This window comes from Protopterus annectens, chromosome 15.part0 (genome assembly GCF_019279795.1).
Source record: "Protopterus annectens isolate FY-2018-M chromosome 15.part0, PAN1.0, whole genome shotgun sequence".
Lineage (NCBI taxonomy): Eukaryota > Metazoa > Chordata > Ceratodontiformes > Protopteridae > Protopterus > Protopterus annectens.
In genome coordinates, this window is record NC_056749.1 from 428353424 (window position 1) to 428379788 (window position 26365).

The following is a 26365-nucleotide window of genomic DNA, read 5'->3' on the forward strand; positions in this document are numbered from 1 at the left end:
GCCGAAAGGAAAAGCTGTTCCTTTATCTGAAGGTCTACTACCCCTTATATTCTAGTGGAAACACTTGCCTAATCAACAAGAAATAAGTAGGTTCTCTGATGTGTAGCAATATGCCCTTCTAAATCTGGTTCTTCAACAGATCTATTTAGCATATCATTCCTCTTTCTTGAACTATAAGTTCTCAGAGAAAGCACAACTACTGTATACATCAATTTTCATAGGTTCATAGGTAGGTACTAGACTATTGGTCCTAGGGCCTATACAAACCTAGCCAAAAAGGTACCCTGGCTTTTGCCACCAAAGAAAATTACTTTCCTGTGCCCCTGTCAAGCAGAGCCACAGAAGTGATCACCAGGGTGAATTTCCTATTTCCCATCCAATCATCATGATTCTTCTTGAAGAGTGCTAATGAGGATCTCTGTTTGACATAGATAGGTAGTCTGTTCCAGAGTATGGGAAGTCTCTGGGACAGGAATCTATCCCTCCAGCATGTTCTGTTTATTGTGGTGACAAGGTTTAGGTCCCTAGAGTGTGTAGCTGGGATTTCTTTAAGTGAAGCATGTCCAACAGCTCTGGGTTTGACACAGCTTTGTATGTTAGGCAGAGATCGCCTCTGAGTAGGCGATATGTGACGGAGTAAAGCTGGAGTTTTTTGAGACTGTTTGCATAGGGCATTTGTTTGAGGCTAGTAATCCTCTTTGTGAGGTATTTCTGTGGCCTTTCCAGTTGTTGTAGATGTCTTGTGAGGTACATACCAAAAGGGGCATTGTACTCTATAATGGGTCTAATGACTGATGAGTAGAGGGGAACAATTACCTCTTTTTTTCCTGGATGAGAAACCTTTTGTGATGAGGTGTGCCATGTAGAAGGATTTCCTGACCACTGTGGTGATGTGATTATCAAAGGAGAGACTACTGTCCTCCTGTGTCCCAAGGTCTCTTATCACACTTTCCGTGTTAAGTAGATTACCACCTATGTGATAATTCATGGGTACAGAGGTTTTATCAAAGGGGATGACAATGCACTTTTTGGCACTGAGCTTGAGGTCATGGCTTTGACACTAGGCATCTGTCTCAGTTAGGCCCTTTTGTAGGATGTCCACATCATTAGGAGTTTCGATTATGGCTCCTAGTTTTCAGTCATCTGAGAACATGGTTAGCCAAAGACATTCTGTGTTTGCCTGTACTTCAGAAAAGTAGATACCAAACAGCAGAGGACCCAGGACTGAACCCTGTGGTACTCCACTTGTCACTGATCTGAAGTCTGATTTGGAGTCTGCTACTTTCACAGTGTGGGTTCTGTCAGTAAGCCAGTTGGCAACCTATCTTGTGACATAGGGATTTATACATAGTTTAGTGAGTTTATCTATAATTCCAGAGTGGGGGATGGTGTCGAATGCCTTGGCGAGATCTAGATAGGCTGTGTGAACCACATGGCTTTGGTGAATGCTTCAAAGAAGTCTATCAGGTTTAGGAGACATGATCTGCCTTTCACAAACCTGAACTGGGTGGGGTCCAGAGTTTGGAGATCTCCAATGTCTTTGTTTATGAGTTCCATGGCCTTGCAGACCAGGCTCGTCAGGTTAATGGGGCGGTAGTTCCTGGGGTCTGTCGTGGCTCCCCCTTTGTGGAGTGGGATAACTGCCTTGGGGCGCCATTCAATGGACACAAAGCCTGAAGCGAGGCTATGACTGAACATGGTACTTAGGTGGGGTGCCAATTCATTCTGTAGTTCATGTAGAAGACAGCTGGGTATATTGTCAGGTCCCATGGATGCTGTGTTCATACTTTAGAGAGTGACGTTTTTACCTGTGCAGCCGTGATTACAGGAACTTTGCATTCTTCCGGTATAGAGATGGGCCCTTTAGGGAGTGAGAGGGGGGTAAAATTAGCACTGAACCTATCTGCCAGGATGTTGGCTATATCAGTTGGTTGTGTATATTTAGTGCCACTGTGCTGTAACTCAGAGCAGATCTGAGTGTTGCCATTGAGATTCTTGACATAGCTATAGAATGCTTTGTGGTTGTCTTTAGAATCAGTGGCGATTTTGTTTTCATAACTAGCTTTGGAGGATTTTATGAGAGATCTCAGCTTCTTACTGAGGCTGACCAGGGAGTTCCTCCAATCATGGGATTTTACTCTTTTTTGCAACAGTTTCTTTCTTCTGTTGTAGAGTTTGTTTATAGCAGAAGACCACCAGATTGGCTTCATTTTTTTTGAGGATAGCATCTTGGTTCTGTTAGGGATAGCACAATCCATGCACTCGTGTAAGTACTTATAAAGTGCATTTGTGTAGGATTCAGCAGTCATACCTCTATTGTCCATCTGCACGGGTGTCGTGAAGTTTGCCACTTCTGTCTTAAGAAGCGTGAAGTTGGCTTTGGAGACATTTTTTACGGTTGTTTCCCTAATGGGGGGGTGGGAGTGGGATGTGGATGTCTAGGGTAATTAGCTTGTGGTCGGATCTGACCAACGAGGAATTGACCTCTGGTGTGGAACACCGGTCGCCCATGTTGGTGATGACCAGGTCTAGGATACTGCTGCCCCTGGTGGGGTGTGGATAAGTTGATCTAAGGCGTTGGAATAGATGAGTTCCAGAAAACGTTGAGCAAAAGCGTTGGTACATGACTAGTTTTCCCAGTTAATGGTGGGGTAGTTGAAATCACCCATTATTAGGGTGTTGGGTTGTACCCTAATATTTTCCAGTCGATCAAGAAAAGAGGAGTGGGAATCCTGGAGGATCTGTAACAAGCTACAATCTGGATTGTGGTCTTGCCCAGTTAGTTGAACTTGGATAATCTCGGATGCATTATGCTGAGCAACTAGCTTGGAGGTGTGGATATCCTTAATGAATATGGACACGCCTCCGCCTTTAGTGTTTTGGTCCGGGTTAGGTGGCCGAAAGGTGTGGTATGAATTATAGCCCGGTAATGCAGGGGTGCTCTCTGGAGCTGTGAAACAGGTCTCTGTCACTGCACAGATGTCGATGTTTTCCAGTTTAAGGAGTGCCTCGAGTGAGTGCATTTTGAGGTTTAGACTTCTAGCTTTATTGAGTAGCATTCCCCTCAGATTTTGCTTGCTTGTACTTGTTAAGGTGGTGGAATTGTCATTTGAACCTTGCCGAAAAAAGGCACTATAGGGGTGGCAAGAGCCTTTGCCAGTATCCGGAATCCCAAAGGCGACAGGTGCAGGCCATCTCTGGCAAAACATCGTGGTCTGTCGATCACGTCATCCCAGGCAGACAGATATCAGATTCCCTTAAAATGACACCAGAAGCGTAGCCAATTGTTGAAGTCAATCATTTTGTCCTTGCACTGTGGTATCATTCTGGGTGATGGCAGGATGCTACTCAAGGCTAGGATCATACCTGCCTGGGCTACAAGATTGGAGAGCTCCTCATTGTCTCTTTTCATGTAGTCCAGGGAGGTACATCTCAGGTCCTTCACACCAACATGGACAATGACAGAGTCATATTTGCACTTGATGTGGTGTGAACTGAGTGCGTGCGTTATGTGGCAGATCCTGGCAGCTGACAGTAACTTTCTCTTTGTTTAGCCTGGTGAGTGGAACATCAGCGTGCCTGACTATAGAGTCACCTATGACTACAGTGTTGGGTACGTTATGCCTTATGTGCTGTAGTTGAGTGGCACACTGAGTTTGTGGGCTATGTGTCATTTGGGCTATGTTGGGGGTGGTGGAGGTTGCTTGTATTTCTGCTTTGAAGGTCTTGGTTGTTTGGGCAGATATTTATTGAGAGCCTCCATGAATGTAGGCGTGTGTTTTGTGTTTCTATGTGTGTGCTTTGGTGGTGTAGGTTTTGAGGGACTATGTGATGAGTGTGGTGTGGTGCAACTGTTTACCTTCTCCTCTTGACTGTCTAGTCCAGTCTTCAGTGAAGAGAGCTTTGCTTCCAGTTTGGCTATATAAGTGCATCTCTCACAGGTTGTAGTGTTGGGTGGTAGGAGGAGAGGGTTGTCTGTGTACATGAGGCAATTGCTGCATTGCCCCAAGATGCCCAGATCATCAGGTAGATAGGAGAAAACACCGGGAGCTGACCTTTAGACATGCCTGGATAGGTGCTTATTTATTAAGTACTAAAAACTGTTTTCCTCTAGACAAGTGCAGAAAGTTGAGTGCTGTAGTAATTTGTAGCTTATTTAGTGCTTACAACGAGTTCTGAACAAGTGCTGAGCTCACTGAAACAGATTTTAGTGCTAAAACTAAAAAGCTGGCTAGTTGCAAGGGAAAATTTGAAGAGCAGACTTTATGGCGCCAGGAATCATTTAACCCTAGTTAAGTCGGGGGGGGGGGCTCAGGAGCTTACAAACAGTCCTGGATACAGCAAATCTGTATCTGGACTAGACGTGTTACAGGAAATGGGGGAAACAAGCTTAGAATTTTTTTTTTCAGTAAAGTAGAAATGGAAAAGCTGGAACAGAAGTTAATTCATGGTTAAGAATCTGAGTGGGTTGGCCTTCACAAATGTTCTCTATTAGATTGAATGAACTAATGACACTAGACTGGGAGGAGTGTCACAGATCAAATATACAGTATGGGCGGGCAACTGCAAAGTCACCAAGTATAAGAACTCCTAGCTGTAGCCACTAAATGAAAGTTTTAAACAGACCAAGGAGCAAGCAGACTCTATAGAGAATGCTTTTAACTGCAAACAGACTAAACTAGAACACAGAAACCTCAAAACATCAAAAACACGGATAGAGCACTCACAAACAGAAAATACAACTCTCGGTATGAAAAAGCAGTTTACAGTTAAGTAATTCAGTAAACATGCAATTAGAGTAATGAAACAGTATCTAGCAATGAAAAATGCAGTTAAAGCAGTATAAAACAGTACATAAATGCAGTGAAACACTAAAAAAAGCTTTATAACAGTGCAAAATGTAGTAGATTAACTGTATAGCACAATTATAAACATATCAGAAGTGCAATTCAATGAAATAAGTGTAAGAAATGACTTATCCTGTTCTTGGAATCTTAAGGAATGTCTGCTTAGTTTCAGTAATGAATTACTATCCACAGCCTGATAAATACAAGCACAACCTTTTGCAGACATAGGGTTGATAAGAAATTGGGATTTCTTAGAAGAGCAGACAGATGAAAGAAACATTTTTAACTATGTTGTAACCTATGTCCCTAGAGGCTCTATCCATAAAGGTACTGCGGTACTCAATTTAAGTGAACATTCAATATTAGCAGAAATAACCACTTAGCTGTTTTTATAACAAAATTTATTTTTTGCCTAAGTCATAACTGTTTCTAATGGCCTAAGATAAATACTGTATGTCACTTAATCTTGTAGTGTATGAAGTATGTTATTTACCGGTATTCGACCTCTAGATCGAAAAGCAGCTACTTTATGAAGATCTTCATCAGTTGCATCATATGGAACCATCAAGCACTGTGGGTACGTATCACAAAGGGCATACGTCTGGTTACAAAATGTTATTCGCCATTTATCAGCAGGATACTTCTGTAATAATAAATAAAACAAAAATAAAAACATTAATTTCTAACAAAGCAACCATGTCACCAATATAAAACAAGTCCATCTTTTTTCCTTTCAGGCCTCTTTCTGTCTCCTAAACAAATGCTCAAGATGAAGAAAAGTAAAAAAAAAAAAAAAAAAAAACTCAAACAGGAGTCTGAAACAGCAAAACTCCAAGGAAGTGAGATGCACGGTCATGAAAACGATAAAGAAAAGCTTATCCAAGAACACTTCTTACATAATATTAAAACAAAACAGAATGCTTCTTTTTCAGCATTATAAAGCCATGCAATCCAGTGGACAATGTAGGGGCTTGCATTACGCTTATGTAACCTTTCAATAACACCAGCACAGGGAATACACAAGTCTTAAAATACATATGCAAACACTCACAAGCAAATATCCTAAACCTTCTGGACTTTGTTGCATACTTGGGAGACATACTTATGTCCTTCCACTGTTCTGTAAATTGCTTTTCAATTCTCTCTTCCCAATCTTTTCTAACCTCCTCTTATTGATTCATATAGTTATCATGCAATATTTTATATGCCCTACTAATTATCCATTTTTTAACAGCTGCATATGTTCCAGATTTGACTAAAGACTGTACCATAGCAGGTCTTTCACTTAGAGCTCCCCTATCCTCTTCTCTTTGCCTATACTCCAATATCAATCCCTGATAAAGAAGGCAGTCTCTGTAGTCCAAACTTCTTCCTGGCTTCATTCCACTCTATTATGTCTTCCTCTCTAGTTATTTGCTCCCAATACCTTGGTTCCTTTGTCAGTTTTCTCCAGTAAATTCCAGCCTTTTCTTACTTATTTTCTGTACCATTACTTGCAGTCATCCCTACTGGCAAAATGCCCTTTCTCCATTTGTGTGTTGGCTTCATTCTTAGAATACTTTCTGCAACTTTATGAATATAAAATTCAGTACGGTTCAGCGGTGCCTAAATGGCCAACTTGTAACAGCCTTTTTCTTGAGCTCCACATCAGTTACTAAGAGACAGGGAAATTATTATTTAAAATTCTATTATCAGCTCTTTAAAAGTTATACAAACTGTTTGAGAATCTGTAATCTACTAGATTTTCAACTTTGGAGCTTTTTCTTAAAGAATTTCCTGTCAAAATTAATGATTATACAACTGAGCAGAGATGAGCAACTCAAAATCTTCACATGCTGATTCCTCACCAAGAAAAGAGACCCAGTCTATATCTACCACTCTCCAGGAATTATCCTTAAAAATGGATAGATTCACTGACAACCCTGAAAATTTAAAGATAAACTGTCAACAGCAAACTGATGTTCTGAAGGAAATCCTCCAGCAACAATCCAAAATTCTGGGTATTGAAACTTCACTGAATGACATAGATGAATCCCACTGTGAGTCCATTCTGCAACAAAATAACTGGCTGATAAATAAAGTAAATGATGCTGAAAATAGGGAGAGAAGACAAATATTAGAATCGTTGGTCTCCCTTAAAAAACAAAAGGAGAAGATATTATTTCCTTCCTGAATTGCTGGCTGCTTGAATTTTTGGACTTAAAAGAAGGTTTGTCCTATGGGATTGAATAGAGCCATTGGGAAACATATTCCTACTTCTCCTAATGCTTCCTCAAGCTCCATAGTAGTGAAGTTCCTATCCTTCTTAGATAAAGAACTTATACTAAAAACAGCTTGGAGAAAAAGTCACTTGTCATTCAAAGGAAACCAGATAAGGTTTGATAATGATTACTCCACAAGAGTCCTGAAAATAAGGAAAAGCTCTTAGCCACTGGTAAGACTATTAAAGCAGAATAAAATTACGGCACAATTAGTCTATCCAGCCAAAATCAAAATCTTTCATCAGAATGAGATGAGATCGTTCAACAATATTGAAGAACCTGTTTCTTTCATCCAAAATAAAAACATCATTACAATCCCAGAAGGCATGGACTGGTTACCATCTACAACCCTTAAAAGATAATCTGAGAAAAATAATTGGATGGATGTAAGAAAGAAGAAAATAAAGACTGGTTCTAAAAATGCTGAACTTCCTAGTTCTCTCAAACATCAAACTAAATCATAAATGTTCATGAAAATTTAAAGGAAGTATGTATCACTACTTTGTTTGTGAATACTTCATCTATCTTATCACTGAAATTTGAAATTTAAAATTAATATTACTTTACTCTTATCTAGATACAATGGCTAAGAATGCTTACGATGTATAGTTAGTTAGATCCTGCACGCACAAGTTTACTTTCCCTCTTGAATTTAACTGTTCTTTTTCTTTAAAAAAAAAAAAAAAAAAAAATTTAAATGTTGGCTGTTTATTTGGGAATCCGATATGTGAAAGGTCAGAACTTTGTTCTGTGGATGTTTTACAAAGAAATACTTGTTATTTGAGTTTGTTTTAACGTATCTTGTCACATTATGGTTCAAGCATGATATAGTTTCTTTTCATTTGTATTCATCCCAGCCTAGCGTTTCAACATTCTAAACTGTCATTTTTTGTTTCTCTTCAAGAAATAGTAACCTTGAGTGTTTCTATGAATTGAGAAGCAGTTTTCCCGTCACTCAAATGCACTCGTGGTCTTTTTACATGCTAAGCTTTGTCTAATGTAAGTGAAGCTCGCTTTGACTGCATTTCGAGTGCTGTAGTGAGTCTCCGTGTATTTGTTAGTTGGTGCTTGTGAAACTGATGTGCAATGTGCGTTGGTTTGCTTGTCTTGTTGCTTCAGCAGTAGATGTTTAAAATGCGAGATACATAAAAGATACTTGCTTGAAATAATGGTAGTTAAGGGAAATAATGAACTGCTACTGAGTTAAAAACCCATTAACAATTGGTTTCCATAGTAACCAGGGTGGTGCTATGCAAATTATGATGACCTTATTGCTGCAACTTGAAGTTCTTCGAGTGTTTGAAGAAATAGACAGGTCAGATAAATAAGCAGCTTGGTCCCCCATAACATCATTCACATAATCAAACACATTAGTACCTTTGTTTTATCCATAACACTTGCTTTATACAGTTAACGGAAGCACCTGCACAAATTGAATAAAAACTCCTGTTGAACAGCTGATCGCTTAAAACCTCCATCACTTCTAAATACTGATCACCTACAGCAAACACAGCTTCAGAATAGTAAACACCCTACTATCACCTTTGCTCTTAGTTTGGTAAAGATAGAACTTTATTAATGGATATATATATTAAAGTATTGATTATTTGAAGACTTGCTGAAATCCTGTTAAGGCATACTAGTCCACAAAAAACGGCTGAGGATCAACAGAGCAGCAACAGAGTTTTACTGTAAAGAGCTCAAACTTTCAACTAAATGTATTAGAAATGTAAGGGCAAATGCTAAGAGATATAAGGTGAAATTGTTTAATTTCATTAGAAAGAGGTTGAGGGGGAAAAGGAAAGAGAAAATTATAAGGAAAAAATAAGTAAATATATATATATATATATGTAAATATATATATATATATATATATATATATACATATATATATATATATATATATATATATACATATATATATATATATATATACATGTATATATATATATATATATATATATATACATATATATATATATATATATATAAACTCTTGATAGCAGAGAAACTAGCTGCAATAGATGATATGATATTTAAACTTTATGGAAATACAAAACTTCCTTTGTGCCAAGCCAAATCTGCAGAGTTCAAAAGACTTAAACCCACTAGTACAATGTAAAAGTAAAAATGGGTTGATACCCCACAGAGAACAATAATTGATTAATTCAGTTTTTTTGGTTTGTCATCATATTCATAGTTATCACAGTCACACACTAATATTTATAATTGTAATGCTGTTCATTTGATGGAAAATAACAGGATGAATGGGTAAGCTATTTACAGGACAGTATTAACTAAAGTGCATTTAGTAGGGAGAAAATACCAATATGAAATAACTTTGCAGACTGGCTGGCAATTACAAAAATTTCCTCTAGTAAGAAATAGACTATTTTATTTAAATATGTTTGAAACTGCTTAATTCACCAAGTTTCATCTCATAAAGGTGAAGACTATTTGAATGCAGATGAAGTACTAAGGCATGTTTCCTTTATATATATATATATATATATATATATATATATATATATATATATATATATATATATATATATCAGTACATATTTTATTAGAAACCAAAATGCTGATTTGTTAATTAGCGCTGACATTTCTCCATGGCTATCTGAAACTCATTGAATGCTGGGACAGATAGAAAACATTTGAGTAGTTTATTTTCCCTTAACCATCACCATTTGCAAGTATACATTCTAATTTCCAACATTTTTTTTCATGATTATAGTACTGTAACACTGTTACTCATTGGTAGCGGAAGGGTAATATGGGAAATTATTATATAGAGAAGTACCATTTATAAAACACCTTGTAATAAGGGAAGTGATTTAGTTAAATTAATGCTATATATTATTTGTCACTATAAAGACTTAAGTGCTGAGCTACTACTTTACTGATTCATTTTAGTTAATACTGATATTGTTTACTCATCTTTAATTCTAACAGAAGTACTTATGTAACTAATTGCTTTTGAATTCTTCTTTTTGATAAGTCTACTTATGCATACCCATTCTCAAACTATTAATCCTTTGATTCTAAAACTACCCATACAGTAATTAGACTACATTACCTTTCAATTAAACAATGATTTATTAGTGAAAATTTAAACACTGATTATAATCAAATTATATATTACACCAATATATTGCTGTTCACTCACACAAATTAACCTACAGAATTTTCATAAAACACACTCTGGAGCCTCAAGTTGGGCAATTTTGTTCAAATTTTTGGAATGATGGTTAATCAGACTGGATATCTTTATTCTGTCAGATTAGGAATTATCTACATTCCATGTCAGTTAATGAATTTACTGAAGTTTAAACACTTTGTTTTAAACGATTTTTCTTTTATCAGGCCTCAATCTAATATTAAATTGTATTTTAATGGGAATTAGCACTTTGTCATCAAAATATAATTTTTCCAAGAAGGATGCACAAGATTGAAATATCTGTTATCATAACATACTAACATTCTACACCTTTAAGCAAATAAGATGGATTTGACCTTTTTTTCTCTAAATGTTAATGGCTTAAATAGTCCAGGGAAAAGATTCAATCTACTAAAATACTTGAAATTAAACAAAGCACAAGTAATAGTTTTACAAGAAACCCACTTCAAAATAAATGATAGCTTTAACTGGAACCCAAACAAATACCTAAAATGATCCATTTCTTCATACACCAAAAACTAGAGGAGTTCTAACACTGTGGAAGAAAAACATTATCTCTCCTCAAATTATCTATAATTATGAAGATAAGGAAGGCCTTTTGTCAATTATAATAATAAAATTTAGAAACAGAATTTGGACATTGGTTAATGCCTATTGGTTTCCTGGAATTGGGGTAACAACAATAAAAAAAACACTTAGAACTTATCACTAAAAATACTAAGGGTAGTCTGATTCTGGGAGGAGACCTCAACTGTTTACTTAATGAATCAGAAACCACTAATAAGAGACCTTTTCGTATTACCCCTATAGGGAAAAAAATCTAAAAAAATGGACAGATAATTTACAGTTACATGACTTATTTTATCTTAAATATGATAATTGACTAGAATTTTCTCACTGTGATTTTAGGTACAAGACCCAAACCAGAATTGATAGAATTTTTATATCCCAAGATCTAAAAAAAAAAAATCACACTTAACAATAATCCCGTGTCCTATGTCTGATCACAATGCACTTATTTTCAATCTTTAAACGGATTTTAAAAAGATGTTTTTCACTAAAAGAATACCAGCTTATATTACTAAATTGAAACAGTTCACACCTTGGCTAGACACAGAAATAGAATTTTTTCTAGATACAAATCTAACAAGTAAGGTAAATGTAGTAATCCTCTGGGACTCATTGAAAGCTTATCTATATGGCAAAATTGTTACATGGTTTAATAATAAAATGAAGAAATTGGAGTCTGAATTATCTAATATACAAAAACAAATTGTATAGAAGAATCCTCTCACATAAGAAAAAGGAAATTGAATCTTTAAATAAAAAATATAACTACATTCTAACCCACAAAACCAATTTGACCCTAGAAAAGTTAAAACTAAATTATTTATCTGTATTTCAACAATATATGTATAATCTAGCATTGAGAGTGAAAAGAAACTCCATTGAAAATAATATTGTGAGTGTAATGTTGTGAGAGTAATATTGTAAGGGAGGAATAATAAATTTTCTGATATAAGTGATAGTTTGGATGCTTTTAAATATCACTTCTCAGAACAGTACAAAAATAGAGATTATCAACATGTTATCTCAAACCACGGCCAGGACTTTTCTAAATTAAAAAAACTACCAGAGAATTCAATTAAGGCGATTCAGAAATGAATCTCTCTAAAGGAAATTAATGAAAAAATGAAAGAAAGTAAAAATAATAAATCACCAGGCATAGATGGTATTATTAATGAAGTATATAAGCTTTTACCATCCTCTTCTATATCAGTCTTACATAAAGCTCTGAATGAATCTTACTTACAAGGTATAATTCCACCTTTGTGGATATAGTCATTAATTACTCCTATACTAAAAGAAAATATTCTCATTTGTGCAAATCATATAGTTCAATTTCTCTGATTAATAACTACTACAAAATATTAATGTATATTCTAGTTAACAGATTTAAGAAATCATTAACTCATTTCATCACTGAAGATCACATGGGATTTATTTATAATAGACATACTCAAGACAAGATTCAAAAAATTCTAACTGCCACAGATATCTTAAACAGAGACAATCAAGAAGCTCTTATAATCACTCCTGATACTGAATAGGCCTTTGATTCATTAAATTGGAAATATCTCTTTAAAATTCTTGAATTATACAAATTCTCTATTCAATTTATTACTGTTATAAAAAATATTTACAATAACAATTTAGCCAGTGTAAAATTAGGACCATTTATGTCGGAATCTATCGAAATTACTAACGGTACCAAACAAGGATGTCCAATGTCTCCAATCTTATTCACTTTAGCAATAGAACCCCTCTCTTTGGCAATCCATTCTGATCCCAAAATTATAGGCTTAAATATAAATAATCATGCTATTCACAGACAATATCTTACTTACTTTAATAAACTCAGAAGAATCTCTACAAGAATTAGATTTATTAGTTAAAAGATTTTACTGTATTTCTGGTCTAAAAATCAGCAGCTCTAAATCTAATCACATGCTTTTAAATAAAAAAATTCAATAACCATACTAATTTGACTACTGATGAAATAATTGGGAAACAAGTTTCTTCTTTGAAGTACTTAGGGATTGACTTATGTGAAAATATTGACCTTACTTTAAACACAAACTATAAAAACATTATAAACATATTAACTTTCATAGAGAAATGGAATACATTGCATTTAAAATTTGAAGATAGGTTACAATCAATTAAAATGATTTTGCTTCCAAAAATAAATTACATTGCTCTCTCTATTCCTATGTCACCCAGTAAAAGTGTTTTAAAACAAATAAATAAAATTCTCTTAAAGTTTTTGTGGTATCCAAAAAAGCACAGAAAAGCTTTATCAAACCATATTAGACCATGGGAACTTGCAGGAATAAATTTTCCAGATCTAGAATCTTATATTAAAGCCTCTAACCTTAAAACAATATTAAATTGGACGGATCCAAAATATTCTTCAGACTGGAAATCCCTACATGCAACTATTATCCTAAATGAAAATAAATTAATAAAAAAATTACAATTAAGCAAACTAAGTAACAAACTTTGGTATGTACTCTGTGTTAATATACAATATAATACTACTAAATTCACTAATCTAAATTATTTAAACCATATTTATAATACTTTTAGAAGTTTTGTTAATAATAATATTGATATTAAACTATGGATCCAGCTTCTATTCCCCTTTAAAACTACAAAAAATGTTTTGATAATATTAGCATAGATACTCTCAGTAATTGGGAATTGAAAACATGTACATGCTGGTATTAATGCACAAAAAACCTAGTTGCACTAGATGCGCAAAATTTGATTACAATGTTTGATTTACCAACATCAGACTGGCTAGCTCTCAATAGTCTACTTCCATTCACTCAAGATCTATGCAGAACAATGCAGAATTCTTCCTTCAATTCTTCGCCCAAATTTATAATTCTTATGTATGAAATACTATATGGTGAATTTAATTGGAAAAACCTAATCTCAAAACTTTATAAAATCTTTATTAATTATAAAATTATCCCTAATCAGAAATGTTGGGATTTTATTACTAGAGATGGTACATTGTCCCTAACTCCTGAGAATAAATCTAATTTTTAATACTCTCTTAAATTAACTTCTAATTTACAAGTATGGAAGATTTTCTCCTGGAAATTTTTGCATAGAGCTTTTTATACTCCTAGTAAAATTGCTAAATTTAATTCCTCTAAGCAGGTAATATGCTGGAGATGTTCTTTAAAATGCAAGGCTGATTGGTCTCATATCTTTTATGATATCGAAAATTTTCTTCAAGCTATCCTTACTGATTGCTTTATATTATCAAAACCTTTCATTTTTTTGAGTGTAAATGAATCTATTACAATGAATAACAAAAAAATAAATATCTTCTTTGGACAATCCAGGCAGTAGCCAAAAAATGTATTACAAGAAGATGGAAATCACCCTCTATTTCAACCATACAAGACTTCATGATCCTATTGGATGAAGTAGCATCAATGGAAATAAAAGTTAAACAATCAAGAATATATCCCAGAAAATGGACTAATAATCCTTGGATGAAAGTTCTATCTCTTATTAAGTCACTGAATGTAGATATGTCTTCACCTAATTAATCATATTGCAAGCATGAATTGTTGAAAATTGTATAACCTTCTTTATATGTTTATATTATCTGCTGTTCCCTTCAATTTTGTACTTGAGGCCTTTGTAAATTCTGCACATAGTTTATCATAATTTATTGACAATCCAGGCAGTAGCCAAAAAAATGTATTACAAGAAGATGGAAATCACCCTCTATTTCAACCATACAAGACTTCATGATCCTATTGGATGAAGTAGCATCAAAGGAAATAAAAGTTAAAGAATCAAGAATATATCCCAGAAAATGGACTAGTAATCCTTGGATGAAAGTTCTATCTCTTATTAAGTCAGTGAATCTAGATATGTCTTCACCTAATTAATCATATTGGGAGCATGAATTATTGAATATTGTATAACCTTCTTTATATGTTTATATTATCTGCTGTTCCCTTCAATTTTGTAGTTGAGGCCTTTGTGAATTCTGTACATAGTTTATCATAATGTATTTAAATGGAAGCAATGTTTTTTTCTTTTTCTCTCTATTGTTATTGGAAAATTTAATAAAATTTTTGAGTAAAAAAATAAAATATATTCAATATGGTTGTTACTCTTCTCCTTAAGGATTGCATTCAAAATCCCACTCTCATCTTATTTCTTGAACTCCTTCAAGATTCATAATCCTACTTTTCACTTTGAAATATATCCTTCTGCTTGTGTTATGTATATGAGCTTTAACTATGTAGCTCTAAAATTTCCCTTCAAATCAGGTAACCCTAAACCATCTTGTTCTATTGGGAAGATCAACTTATCCCACTTAACTCCTGCCCTCTTTCCCTTCCAGATACCCCCTTTCAACTTTAATTATTGTCCACAGCTTTCCTTCTGATTGATAAAAATATGCCTGACTTGAATATATATCTAAAGGGACTGAAACATTTTCACTGATTGTATCTTACTAACCATATCTATAAACAGCTTCCAGTTTTTCAGTTTTTGTATTAAGTTTTGTTTAGCCTCTTCTGACATATCCTTTGCTGCCATAACAGATTTTTTTTATCTACACTCAAACACTTTATCTTATTATCTCTCCATAAATATGGGTATTGCTGAACCAATTCATGAATGGGTATGGAACGTAAAGCTATAGCCATTACTTTACATTCATTAATTTTATATCATGAAAAGACATTAAAATGTCTCAATGTTCCACAATACTAAGTTGTCCTTTATTGGATTTATCAAGTATAAAAGAATATCATCTGCCAATTTTCTTGATTGCCATATCAAATGCATCTTGAATTTCTGAGTCTTTTATTTTCTTTGCCACTGGCTCTAAACATACAGCAAATAACAAAGGGAAACAGGACACCACTGTCTAGTTCCTCTGTTGCAGTGGTACCCACCCATTTTAATTCTTGCCTCATATCTTTCATATATCCTCCAAATTAACCTTATTATTGTGTTACGAAAGAAGATACTGCCAGCACAGCTAGCTGGACTTCTGCATATACTTATATGTCATTGGTGATTATCGAAATGATTTATATAAGACAGTTGTGTTAGAAATGTATTAGAATTGTATGTCGTGTGTGTATATCAAACTACTCTGTACAGATGTTTGTGTTGAAAAGGTATTTTGTAAAGTACTTGTGCTTAAAATGTAACCACATTGTGCTCTGCTGGAAGAGAACAGAAATGCACTTACACTATTGTAACCGTTTAAATGTATATGTCAACAGAGGAAACTGGAGGGTTAACTTCAGTCCAGCAAACTTTAGAAAAATAGCTGAAATTAAATTATTTTATAGGCTACACAATAACAGAGACTATCTTTCAGGTTTTCAATGCAGCTAGAGAGACACAGTCTGTACTAGGAAGCTTTCTATATTGTCCTTAGATAGCTACTTCTGAAGCATGAAGGAATGCAATTGCTTTATGACTTCTAGCATCTGCCAAAGATCTGAGGAAAAGTCCTGGCTGGTATATTTTTACAGGTAGATGCTAAATGCTGCCAGCTTCTAGTAATGGGGGTTTTGGCCTGGGAAAGAAATGTTGTGTAAAATCTTACCATCACCACAGATGTCCTTCACTTCCATTTTGCAGTATTCAGCATATTGGTTTGCTCCTCTTGCTACCTGAATGTCCCGCTGGTACGTAAAAGTTTTTAGTCACTGTATGGTGCGTGGGACATCTGACGTAGCTAGAGGGACGTGGGCCATAAAAGTGATGTATGCACGCACCAGGCCTCAGAGCTGCAAGCCCCAGTCAGAACCAGTCCTAGTAAGGGCAATGCCAGTCCTGTGCCATCCAGAAGGGGAAATGCAGCATAACAGGAGGGGAAGGAGGGTGGGAAGGAATACTACAACATGGAAGAGAATGACAGCTATGGTTATGGTAAGATTTTGCACAACTTTTCTATGTCCTTCTATTCCCATGTTGCAGTATTCAACATATGGGTGAGTGCCAAAGCTCATTGTGAAGGAGGGGGTGATGGTCTAGAGGCAGACTATGGGAATCCCTGAAGGAAAACCCACCCTGGCTCTGGAAATTTGGTCTAACTTGTAGTGTTTGGTGAAGGTGTGCACTGATGACCAAGTGGCTGCTTCAAGAATGGTAGAGGTATCCAGACTCCTGAAGAATGCTCCTAAGGAAGCCATAACCCTGGTGGAGTGTGCTTTAAAAGTATCTTGCAGGGATTTCCCATGATATTTGTAGAAGAAAGTGATAGCTTTGGAAATCTAGGTTGAGATAATCTGTTTGGTTACTGCCTTCCCTAGGGTCCTGGGGTGGAAGGAGACAAAGTGTTGATTAGCCTGTCTGAGGGACTTGTTTTTACAGATAGAATCTGACTTGTCTGTGCACATCCATGGAGTGAAGTAATCTTTCACTGTCTCCCTGTGGATTAGGGAAGAAGGTTGGTAGGTGAATGGCTTGATTCAGGGAAAGATCATTGACCACCTTGGGCATGAAGGAAGGGTTAGTTCTAAGAGAAACCCTGTCAGTATGGAATACCAGGAAAGGTGGAGTAGACATGAGGACTTGTAGCTCTGACACTCTTCTGGCTGAGGTCAAGGCCACGAGTAGTGCATTTGTCCATGTACAGTGTTTTAGGGAAGCTTTGTCTGCTGGCTCAAATGGAGGAAGTGTGAGTTTTTCAAAACATAGTTAAGGTCCCATGGGGGTGGAAATGGTTTCCTGGAGGGCCTCAGGTGAAGGAACCCTGAAATAGCTTAGCTGGTAGATAAGACACTGGGGGGTGCAGAGGATGGCTTGCTGAAATAGCAGACAAGTGGGCTTTAATGGAAGAATAGGCTAATCCTGTCTGCAGTAGTGCACATAGGTAAGACAGAACTAGAGGAGTTTCACTTGCAAGCGGGTCCAACCATCTTTTGTGACACCATATAGAAAATCTCTTCCACTTTGAAAGTTAAGATTTTCTTGAATTCGGTTTCCTGGCCTCCTGCAGGACAGTGAGCATGTCCTCATTGTAAAGGTGTCTGAAGGGTACCAGAATTCTATCAACCACAAGGTGAGGTGCAGTAACTGCCACTGTGGCTGTATTTGGATCCCTTGTGCTGTGTGAGAAGGTCCACTCTGAGGGCTAACTTGTGGTGATTGCCCTTGGACAGTTTTAGTAGTAGGGGGAGCCAATGCTGTCTTGGCCAGTAGGCAGTCACCAACAAGATTTTTGGTCTGTCCTGCTGGATCTTCAGAAGGACCTTCTGTACAAGCGGGAAGGGGTGGAATGCATACAGAAACTTCCCCTTCCAAGAGATTGGGAAGGCATCTCTTGCGAATGCCTGAAGATGTGGTAGCCTGGTGCAGAAGCAATGAAGTTGCTTGTTGATGGAGGAGGCAAACAGGTCTATTTGAGGTGTACCCCATCGGTGGACCAGGTCCAGGAAGACATCCATGTGAAGCATCCATTCGTGGTCGTTTGTGATGGCTCTGCTGAGAGAGTCTGCCTGGGAGTTCAGTAAAGAAGGAATGTAGACCGCCTGCAGGATAACTCTCTGTGAGGTGGCCAGATCTCAGACTAGGACGACTAGTCTGCAAAGTAAGTAAGACTTGGTCCCCCCTGTTTGTTGAGATACCACAGCACTGTGGTATTGTCTGTAAATATATTTAGTGGTCCCTGCTGTAGATAGGGTTGGAGGCTTGTGTAAGACAAGGAAGGGAGGTGTTGCCATGAGGGCCTGGAGTTTTGACACTCTTCTGGCTGATGTGAAGGCCACAAGGAGTACAGTTTTCCAGGTACAATGTTTCAGAGAAGCCTTGGAGGCTGGTTCAAAGGGGGCAATAGTTTGTTTCTCTAGAACATAACTCAGATCTCAAGGAGGGTGTCTGAGGTGTAATACTACCTTAAGGAATAACTCAGAAGGGAGACGGGAGGCTAGAGGAGGATCAAGAGGCAGACAGGCTAAAATAGCAGCAAGGTGTGTCTTAACAGAAAAATATACCAACCCTGCTTGGAGTAGTTAACAAAAGTAGGACAGCACTAGGGCAACCTCTGTTGTTAATGGGTCTAACTGTCTTTGCTGACACCACATGGAGAACCTCTTCCATTTAGACAAATAAGATCTCCTAGAATTAGGTTTCCTGGCCTCCTGCAGGACTCCCAGCACATCCTCAGTTTAAAGGTGCCTCGAAGAGATCAGAATTCTATCACCCACAGTGTTAGATTTAGAGATTCCAAGTGGGGATGGATCAGGGATCCCTCTTCCTGTGTGAGAAAGTCCACTTTGTGAGGTAACTTGTGTTGATTGCCCTTGGAAAAATGCAGAAGACGCATGGTATAGTTATACCTGCTCTCTGCCTAAGCCACAGCCCTAAGGGATTTCCAGACTTCTCTCTGGTCTCCTTGTAATTTTTCTTTTTAGCAGCCCTTCTTGCCATTTACCTGCTTAATTTAATTTACTCATAGCAATGGTAATATGGGTAACATTTAGAGGGCTAATTCCTGTCACACCCGAGTACTGGGGATGGAAAGAATAGTGTAAAAATCTTACAACCATAGATGTCCTTCTCTTCCATGTTTCAGTATTCCAACTGTTGGGTTTTCCTCTCTTGCTACCCAAACGTCTGGCCAGTATACAAAAAGTATGTAGTCACTGCTAGGTACGTGGGACATCTAGGGGTGTGGGCCATAAAAGTGATGTCTGCACGTACCCTTCCTCAGAATTGAATGCCCCAGTTGGACCCCAGTCCCAGGATAGTATAGGGTTTATGCCCCCAGGAAAAGACAGTCCAGATGGACAGAAGGGGGAAAGGTGGGAGGGAATGAATACTGCAACATGGAAGAGAAGGACATCTATGGTTATGGATTTTACACAACTATTCTATGTCCTTCTATTCTCATGTTGCAGTATTCCAACTGTTGGGTGAGTACCATAGTTCACAGGGAAGAAGGAGGTGGTATGGAGCTACTCTCCACAAAGCCATGCAGTACTGCCCTCGCAAACCCCGCTCTGGATTTGGAGACATGATCCAACCTGTAGTGTTTAGTGAAGGTGTGGACAGATGACCAGGTAGTTGCCTCAAGGATGGAAGCAGTGTCCAATCCTTTGAAAAGGCTCCAGATGAAGCCACAGCTCTGGTGGAGTGGGCCTTAATTTTGGATTTGAGCTGTTTCCCATTGAATGTGTAGCAAAAGGATATAGTTTTGGAGATCCAGACAGAAAAGGTCTGCTTTGTCATTGCCTTTCCCAAGGCTCTGGGGTGGAAGGAGACATAACGCTGGTCTGATTTCCTAAAGGCCTTAGTCTTGTCAAGGTAAAATCTAAGTTGTCTGTGAACATCAAAGGAATGTAAGACTCTCTCACTGTCATTTTGGGGAAGAGTAAAAAAGGTGGGCAGGTGAATATCCTGATTTAGGGATAATACATTGACCACTTTGGACATAAAGGAGGGGATGGTCCTCAGGGTCACTCTATCCTTGTGTAAGACAAGGAAGGGAGGTGTTGCCATGAGGGCCTGGAGCTTTGACACGCTTCTGGCTGATGTGAAGGCCACAAAGAGTACAGTTTTCCAGGTACAATGTTTCAGAGAATCCTTGGAGGCTGGTTCAAAGGGGGCAATAGCGAGTTTCTCTAGAACATAACTCAGATCTCAAGGAGGGGGTCAGAGGTGCAATACTACCTTAAGGAATAACTCAGAAGGGAGACGGGAGGCTAGAGGAGGATCAAGAGGCAGACAGGCTAAAATAGTAGCAAGGTGTGTCTTAACAGAAAAATATACCAACCCTGCTTGGAGTAGTTAACAAAAGTAGGACAGCACTAGGGCAACCTCTGTTGTTAATGGGTCTAACTGTCTTTGCTGACACCACATGGAGAACCTCTTAGATTTAGACAAATAAGATCTCCTAGAATTAGGTTTCCTGGCCTTCTGCAGGACTCCCAGCACATCCTCAGTGTAAAGGTGCCTCGAAGAGATCAGAATTCTATCACCCACAGTGTTAGATTTAGAGATTCCAAGTGGAGATGGATCAGGGATCCCTCTTCCTGTGTGAGAACGTCCACTTTGTGAGGTAACTTGTGGTGACTGCCCCTGGAAAAATGCAGAAGGAGGGGGAACCAATGCTGTCTTGGCCAAAAGGGAGTCACCAGCAAGATTCTTGTTCTGTCCTGCTGGATCTTCAGCAGGACTTTACGAATTAGTGGGAAGGGGGGAATGCATACAGAAACATCCCCTTCCATGAGATGGAGAAGGCATCGTTGCCCTTGCTAAGGGACTGGGTAGCCTGGTGCAAAATAGTGGTAGTTGTCTGTTCAGAGTGGAAGCAAACAGATCTATTTGAGACATACCCCACCTGTGGACAATGTCCAGAAACACATCCCTGTGAAGCATCCATTCGTGGGATTGTGATGTGGACCTGCTCAAGGTCTCTGCCTGAATGTTTTGAGCTGAAGGGATACAGTCTGCCTGCAGAGTTATTTGGTGCTGGGCTGTCAGATCCCATGCCTGGAGAGCAAATCTGCAAAGCAAATAGGATTTGGTTACTCCTTGTTTGTTCACATACCAAAGAACTGCAGTATTGCTTATGAACAATTTCAGGGGCCCTTGTTTTAGGGCACGAAGAACAGCTGTCAGGGCAAATATCACTACTCTCATTCCATGATGTCGATGTGTTCCAGCCTGAAGGTGTGGGACTAGGTACCCTGTACTTTCAGGCTGCCCAGAGCAGCCCCTCAGCCCAGATCTGAGGCATGTGTATACATCTCCTGGACAGGGGGATGGGGCTGCAGTGGAAGTTCTGGGTTGAGAATGACCTTGTTTAACCACCACAGAATCTCCTTCCTCAGACATGGGACGAAGGGGATGATGAAGTCCAAGGGATGCGAGTGTTGGGTCCACAGGGACTTTAGGTACCAATGCAATTTCCTCATGTGCAGCCTTGCCAGAGAAAGCATGGGAATAGTGGAGGCCATGTAGCTCAGTAGCCTGAAGTACTGTCTGGCTGTCAAAGCAGTGGATTTGAGGACAGTTAATAGGTATTGGGCCAGGGTTTCCACTTTCTGGGAGGGACAGGATGCCCTCATAACATCTGTCCTTATTCTGCAGCTCAGAAAAACCTGGTCTTGGGAAGGATTCAAGTTGGACTTGGGAAAGTTTATGTAGAATCCCAGAGCCTGTAGTAGGGATATGATTTGGAGGAGTTGGCTGTGCAGGGTTTTGAGACATTCTGCCTGAATCAGGAGGTGGCCCAGGTATGGAAAAATTTAGATCCCTTGGACTCTGCAGAAGGTCACTACAGGAGCCAGGCATTTTGTGAAACCCCCTGGAGCAGTAAATAGTCCAAAGGGCAAGACCGAGAACTGAAAGTGTAAAGAACCAACAGCAAAATGCAGGAATTTCCTGTAGCTGGGCCTGACAGGTATGTGGAGGTAGCTGTCCTTTATATGTCCAAGGTGGTTAGAAATCCCTGGGTTGTCAGTAAAGGGAAAGGGGTTTGAAGAGTCAGCATGCGAAAGGAGGGGAGTTTTACAAATAGACTTAGGTGGGAGAAATCCAGGATAGGCCTTCAGGGTCCATCCTTCTTGCACCACAAAAAGTCCCAAACAGAACTCCTTCCCTTGCTCCTCTAGAGGGACCGGTTGTATGGTTCCTTGAGAAAGGAGGCTGTTTATGACTGGCTGGAAAAGATATAGTTGGTCTTTGGATGGCTGGGGAATCTCTCTGGAAGAAAGGGGAATGACCCAGGACATAAATTAGCCCTTTCTATAATGGATAGGACCCACCTGTCTAAGGTGATGAACTGCCCAAGGGACAGACAGTGAGACAGCCTTAGGGACTGGGGAATGGAGTCTGGGGGGTAGACAGTGAAAGCAGGTAGTCACAGGCGACATGCCTTATCCTGAAAGGGAGTTTTCTGGGCAGGAGTTTGAGCAGACTTAGAGGGAGTCAGCTGTTTCCTTGCACCTTTTCTGCCTCTAGCAAGGGGAGCTGGAGCAGAGTGTTTCCTTATGAACTGTGTCTTTGATGGGTAGTTCCTATGAAATTTGGAATGGGGGAGACAAAGAGATGTTTGAGGTCCTGCAGCTTTTTACCTTTCTGCTGAAGGGCCTTGAAATGCTCACCTGCTTTAGAACCAGAAAAGGGCAGAGTTGTCCAGGAGTGCATCCATTAATTTTGCCCTAATATCATCGGGTAAGGTCTGATGCCTTAACCAAGAATAATGTCTCAGGACTGAGGCAGAGTAGCTAATCTTGCAGAGGCTTCTGCAGCATCATAGTGGCAACTAACAGAGTGCCTGGTAACTTGAGAAGACAGACTAATGAGATTAGAAACGTGTGCCTTGGAAGCAGAATCTGGGAAGTCAGCCAAGAGTTTGGTGACGTGGGACAGAAGTGCTAAAGCATATTTGGACATGTGTGTTTCATAATTCACTGCCCTGAATGCCAGGGTAGAGGAAGTGTAAACTTTCTTACTAAGGCACTCCACAGCCTTACTGTTCTTGTCGGTGGGGAGGACTGAGGTAGAAGGCAATAATTTAGATGGCTAATCTGTGGAGACTGAGACAGTGGCAGGGTCAGCTACTGGCCATTTAATCAAAAATGTGTCCCCTTCAGGGACCTTGCAGAACCTGTCAGGTCTCCTGGGAGTAGGTGGTTGGGAATCAGGGTTAAGACAGGCAGCACTGCAGGCATCCAAGATTGCTGGTAATACAGGGGGAATTGCAGAGAGTGGGGTCTCCATCTGCAGGAGCTCATAATATCTTTTTTGTACCTCAGTCATCTCAGAGGAATCCCACTTAAAAACATTCCCTCATTTTGGTAAATGTCTCTCCAAAGGTGAGATCCTCACCTGTAGAGTCAGCCTCAACACATTCATCCTCTGGGGAAGCATAACCAAGAGGAGAGAGCATCTAGGAGGAATAAGAGAGGGAGTCCTTGGAAGAGGAGTCTGTAGAATCCTCAGCTTCAGGTATGATGACATCCTCAACCTGAGACCTGAGACTGATAGCAGGAGGCCTGTGGGGATCCACTTATGGGGGATCTGACAACTGTACTTACACTTTCCCTTCCTGTATGATATGTAACCCTAACAGGCATGCAGTGACAAAAGGAATTAAAAATGTCCCCAATGGGGTATTTATCTTTAGCGAAGATCTGAAACAAAGATGACAGGAATGCTGATGTTCGACTGGTGGCAGAGAAGCTCTGAGGAAAGATAAATGCAGACATCACTTTTATGACCCACGCTCCCTAGGCCAACATCAGATGTCTTACATAACTAGCAGTGACTATAAGCTTTTGTATACTGGCCGGATGTTCGGACAGCAAGAGAGGAAAACCCAACAGTTGGAATACTGCAACATGAGAACAGAAGGACATCAACTACTTAACTATTTCCATTTTTTTTGTTTTCCTCTAATTTCCTTAAAATAGTTCTTGTGCAGGAGGACAGTACAGTTGTGTTGGGTCCTGCGTCGGTTGCTGTCCCTTCTTCCATGACGTCAGGGGTATAAAACATGCAGACGACATCATTACCTCAGTTTTTATTGCCCCAGATGTCAGGTGCCTCCCGAATGGGGAGCAAAATAAAATTTAAAACACAAAAATATACCTCCAACCAAAAGCAAATACACCAAAAAGGCTTTTAAGCATAGTAACAAAGTAGAGGTATAGTCGGAGAAAAAGCAAGGGGCTGGAGGGAGGGTAACCAGGACTGCAACAGTGAATACACACAAACATCTACAATTATGGTAAGTGTACACAACTGTACTATGTTCTTCTTGTTTCACTGTTGCAGTCATTACATTTGGGTAGATTCCCAAAGCTATGGTTGGGTGGAGGGAATTATACAGCATTAGGACCAGCTATAAGGCCCTGCAGGACAGCAGTGGCAAAGCCAGCTCTAGATTTAGAGAAAAATGGTAAATGGTAATGTTTGGTGAATGTATGAACTGAGCTCCAGGTAGCAGCTTCTAGAATGTCCCTGGTAGGAACACCTCTGAGAAAGGCTGTTGAAGTAGATGCAGCCCTGGTGGAATGGGATCTGATCCCCTGGGGGATAGTTTTTCCATGGTGAATATAGCAGAAACAAATACAATGGCTTATCCATTTGTAAATGCTTTGCTTTGAAATAGCCTTTCCCTCTGCAGAAAATGCCACCAGCAGTTGTTCAGATTTTCTTTGAGATTTTGTCCTGTTTAAGTAAAATCTAAGTTGTCTGTGTACATCCAATGAATGCAGAATCCGCTTCCCCTTGTTCTGTGGATTGGGAAAAAGTTGGCAAATGAATAGACTGACTAAGAGCTACACTGGATAACCACCTTAGGCATGAAGGATGGATTGGCCCTGAGAGATACCCTGTCCGCATGAAAAATGATGAAAGGCTCCACTGCCATAAGAGCCTGTAATTCATAAATCCTTCTAGCTGAAGTGACTGCTAAAAGGAACGCTGTTTTTCAGGAGAGAAATTTTAAGTCTGCAGTAGCAGCTGGCTCAAAAGGAGGGAGAGTGAGCTTCTCCAATACAAAATTGAGGTCCCAGGCAGGGGTTGGAGCTCTCCTGGGTGGTCTTAAGTCTGTTGTAATGAGCTGAAATGGCTGAGGCATGGATTTTTATGGAAGAAAAGGACAGGCCCTTGTGAAGCATCTCAGTTAAGTATTGCAAAATCTGAGGAATGTTGGGCACTGCTGTGCTTATTCCTTGAGACTGATTCCAGGCACAGAATCTTTTCCATTTGTCAGCATAAGATTTTCTAGTACTAGGTCTTCTCGCCTCCAAAATGACATCCATCACAGGTTTGCTGAGGGATGCTAAGGGTGAATTTAGGTGATTAGCCATGCTGCAAGATTCAATGTTTGGAGTGGAGTGTTCAGAATTTGGTTGTTCTGCTGAAACAGTAAGTAAGGTGTCTGAGGCAGGTGCCACAGTGGAAGGTGTGACACTGCACAGGAGTGGGTACACCAGTGTTGGCGAGGCCAGTCTGGAGCAATCAAAATAATTTTTGGTTTGTCCTGTTTGACTTTTAGTAGAACTTTGGAGAGCAGAGGCAGAGGGGGAAAGGCATAGACTGAAAGGTTTTTCCAGCTGAAGGACAGAGCACCCACTTTCCAGGCTTTTTTGTGATGAGTTCTTGTGCAAAATTGTCCAACTGATAGTTCTGGGGTGAGGCAAAATTATCTATATCTGGGCTCCACCATTTGTGTGTCAACATGTTGAAAATCTGTGATTCCAGTTTTCATTCGTGTGGGTCCATGAGATTTCTGCTTAGTTCGTCTGCCAGAGTATTCAGCTTTCCTGGCAGGAATTGAGCTTGTAGTTGTACTTGATAGGTCAAGGCCGTATTCCACAATGCCATGGCTAGTCTGCAAAGGGGATAGGAGTGTGTACCCCCCTGCTTGTTTATGTACCACATAATTGTGGTGTTGTCTGTCTTTATCATTAATTGTCCTGGATGAAGGTAGTCCTTGAAGGCTGTCAGTGCATTCTGTACATCTAGCATCTCTTTTTGATTGATATGAATGT

General features: G+C 39.0%; 1 protein-coding gene across 1 annotated transcript in view; it reads right to left on the reverse strand.

The window, feature by feature from the left end:
- The window catches only part of MTM1 (myotubularin 1), a 1351953-nt gene that overhangs the window by 338994 nt on the left and 986594 nt on the right, over positions 1 to 26365 (reverse strand). Inside the window, exon 8 of the mRNA XM_044057169.1 lies at positions 5341 to 5490. Within this exon, the coding sequence (XP_043913104.1) occupies positions 5341 to 5490 (150 nt within the window). The remainder of the gene's footprint in view (positions 1 to 5340; positions 5491 to 26365) is intronic.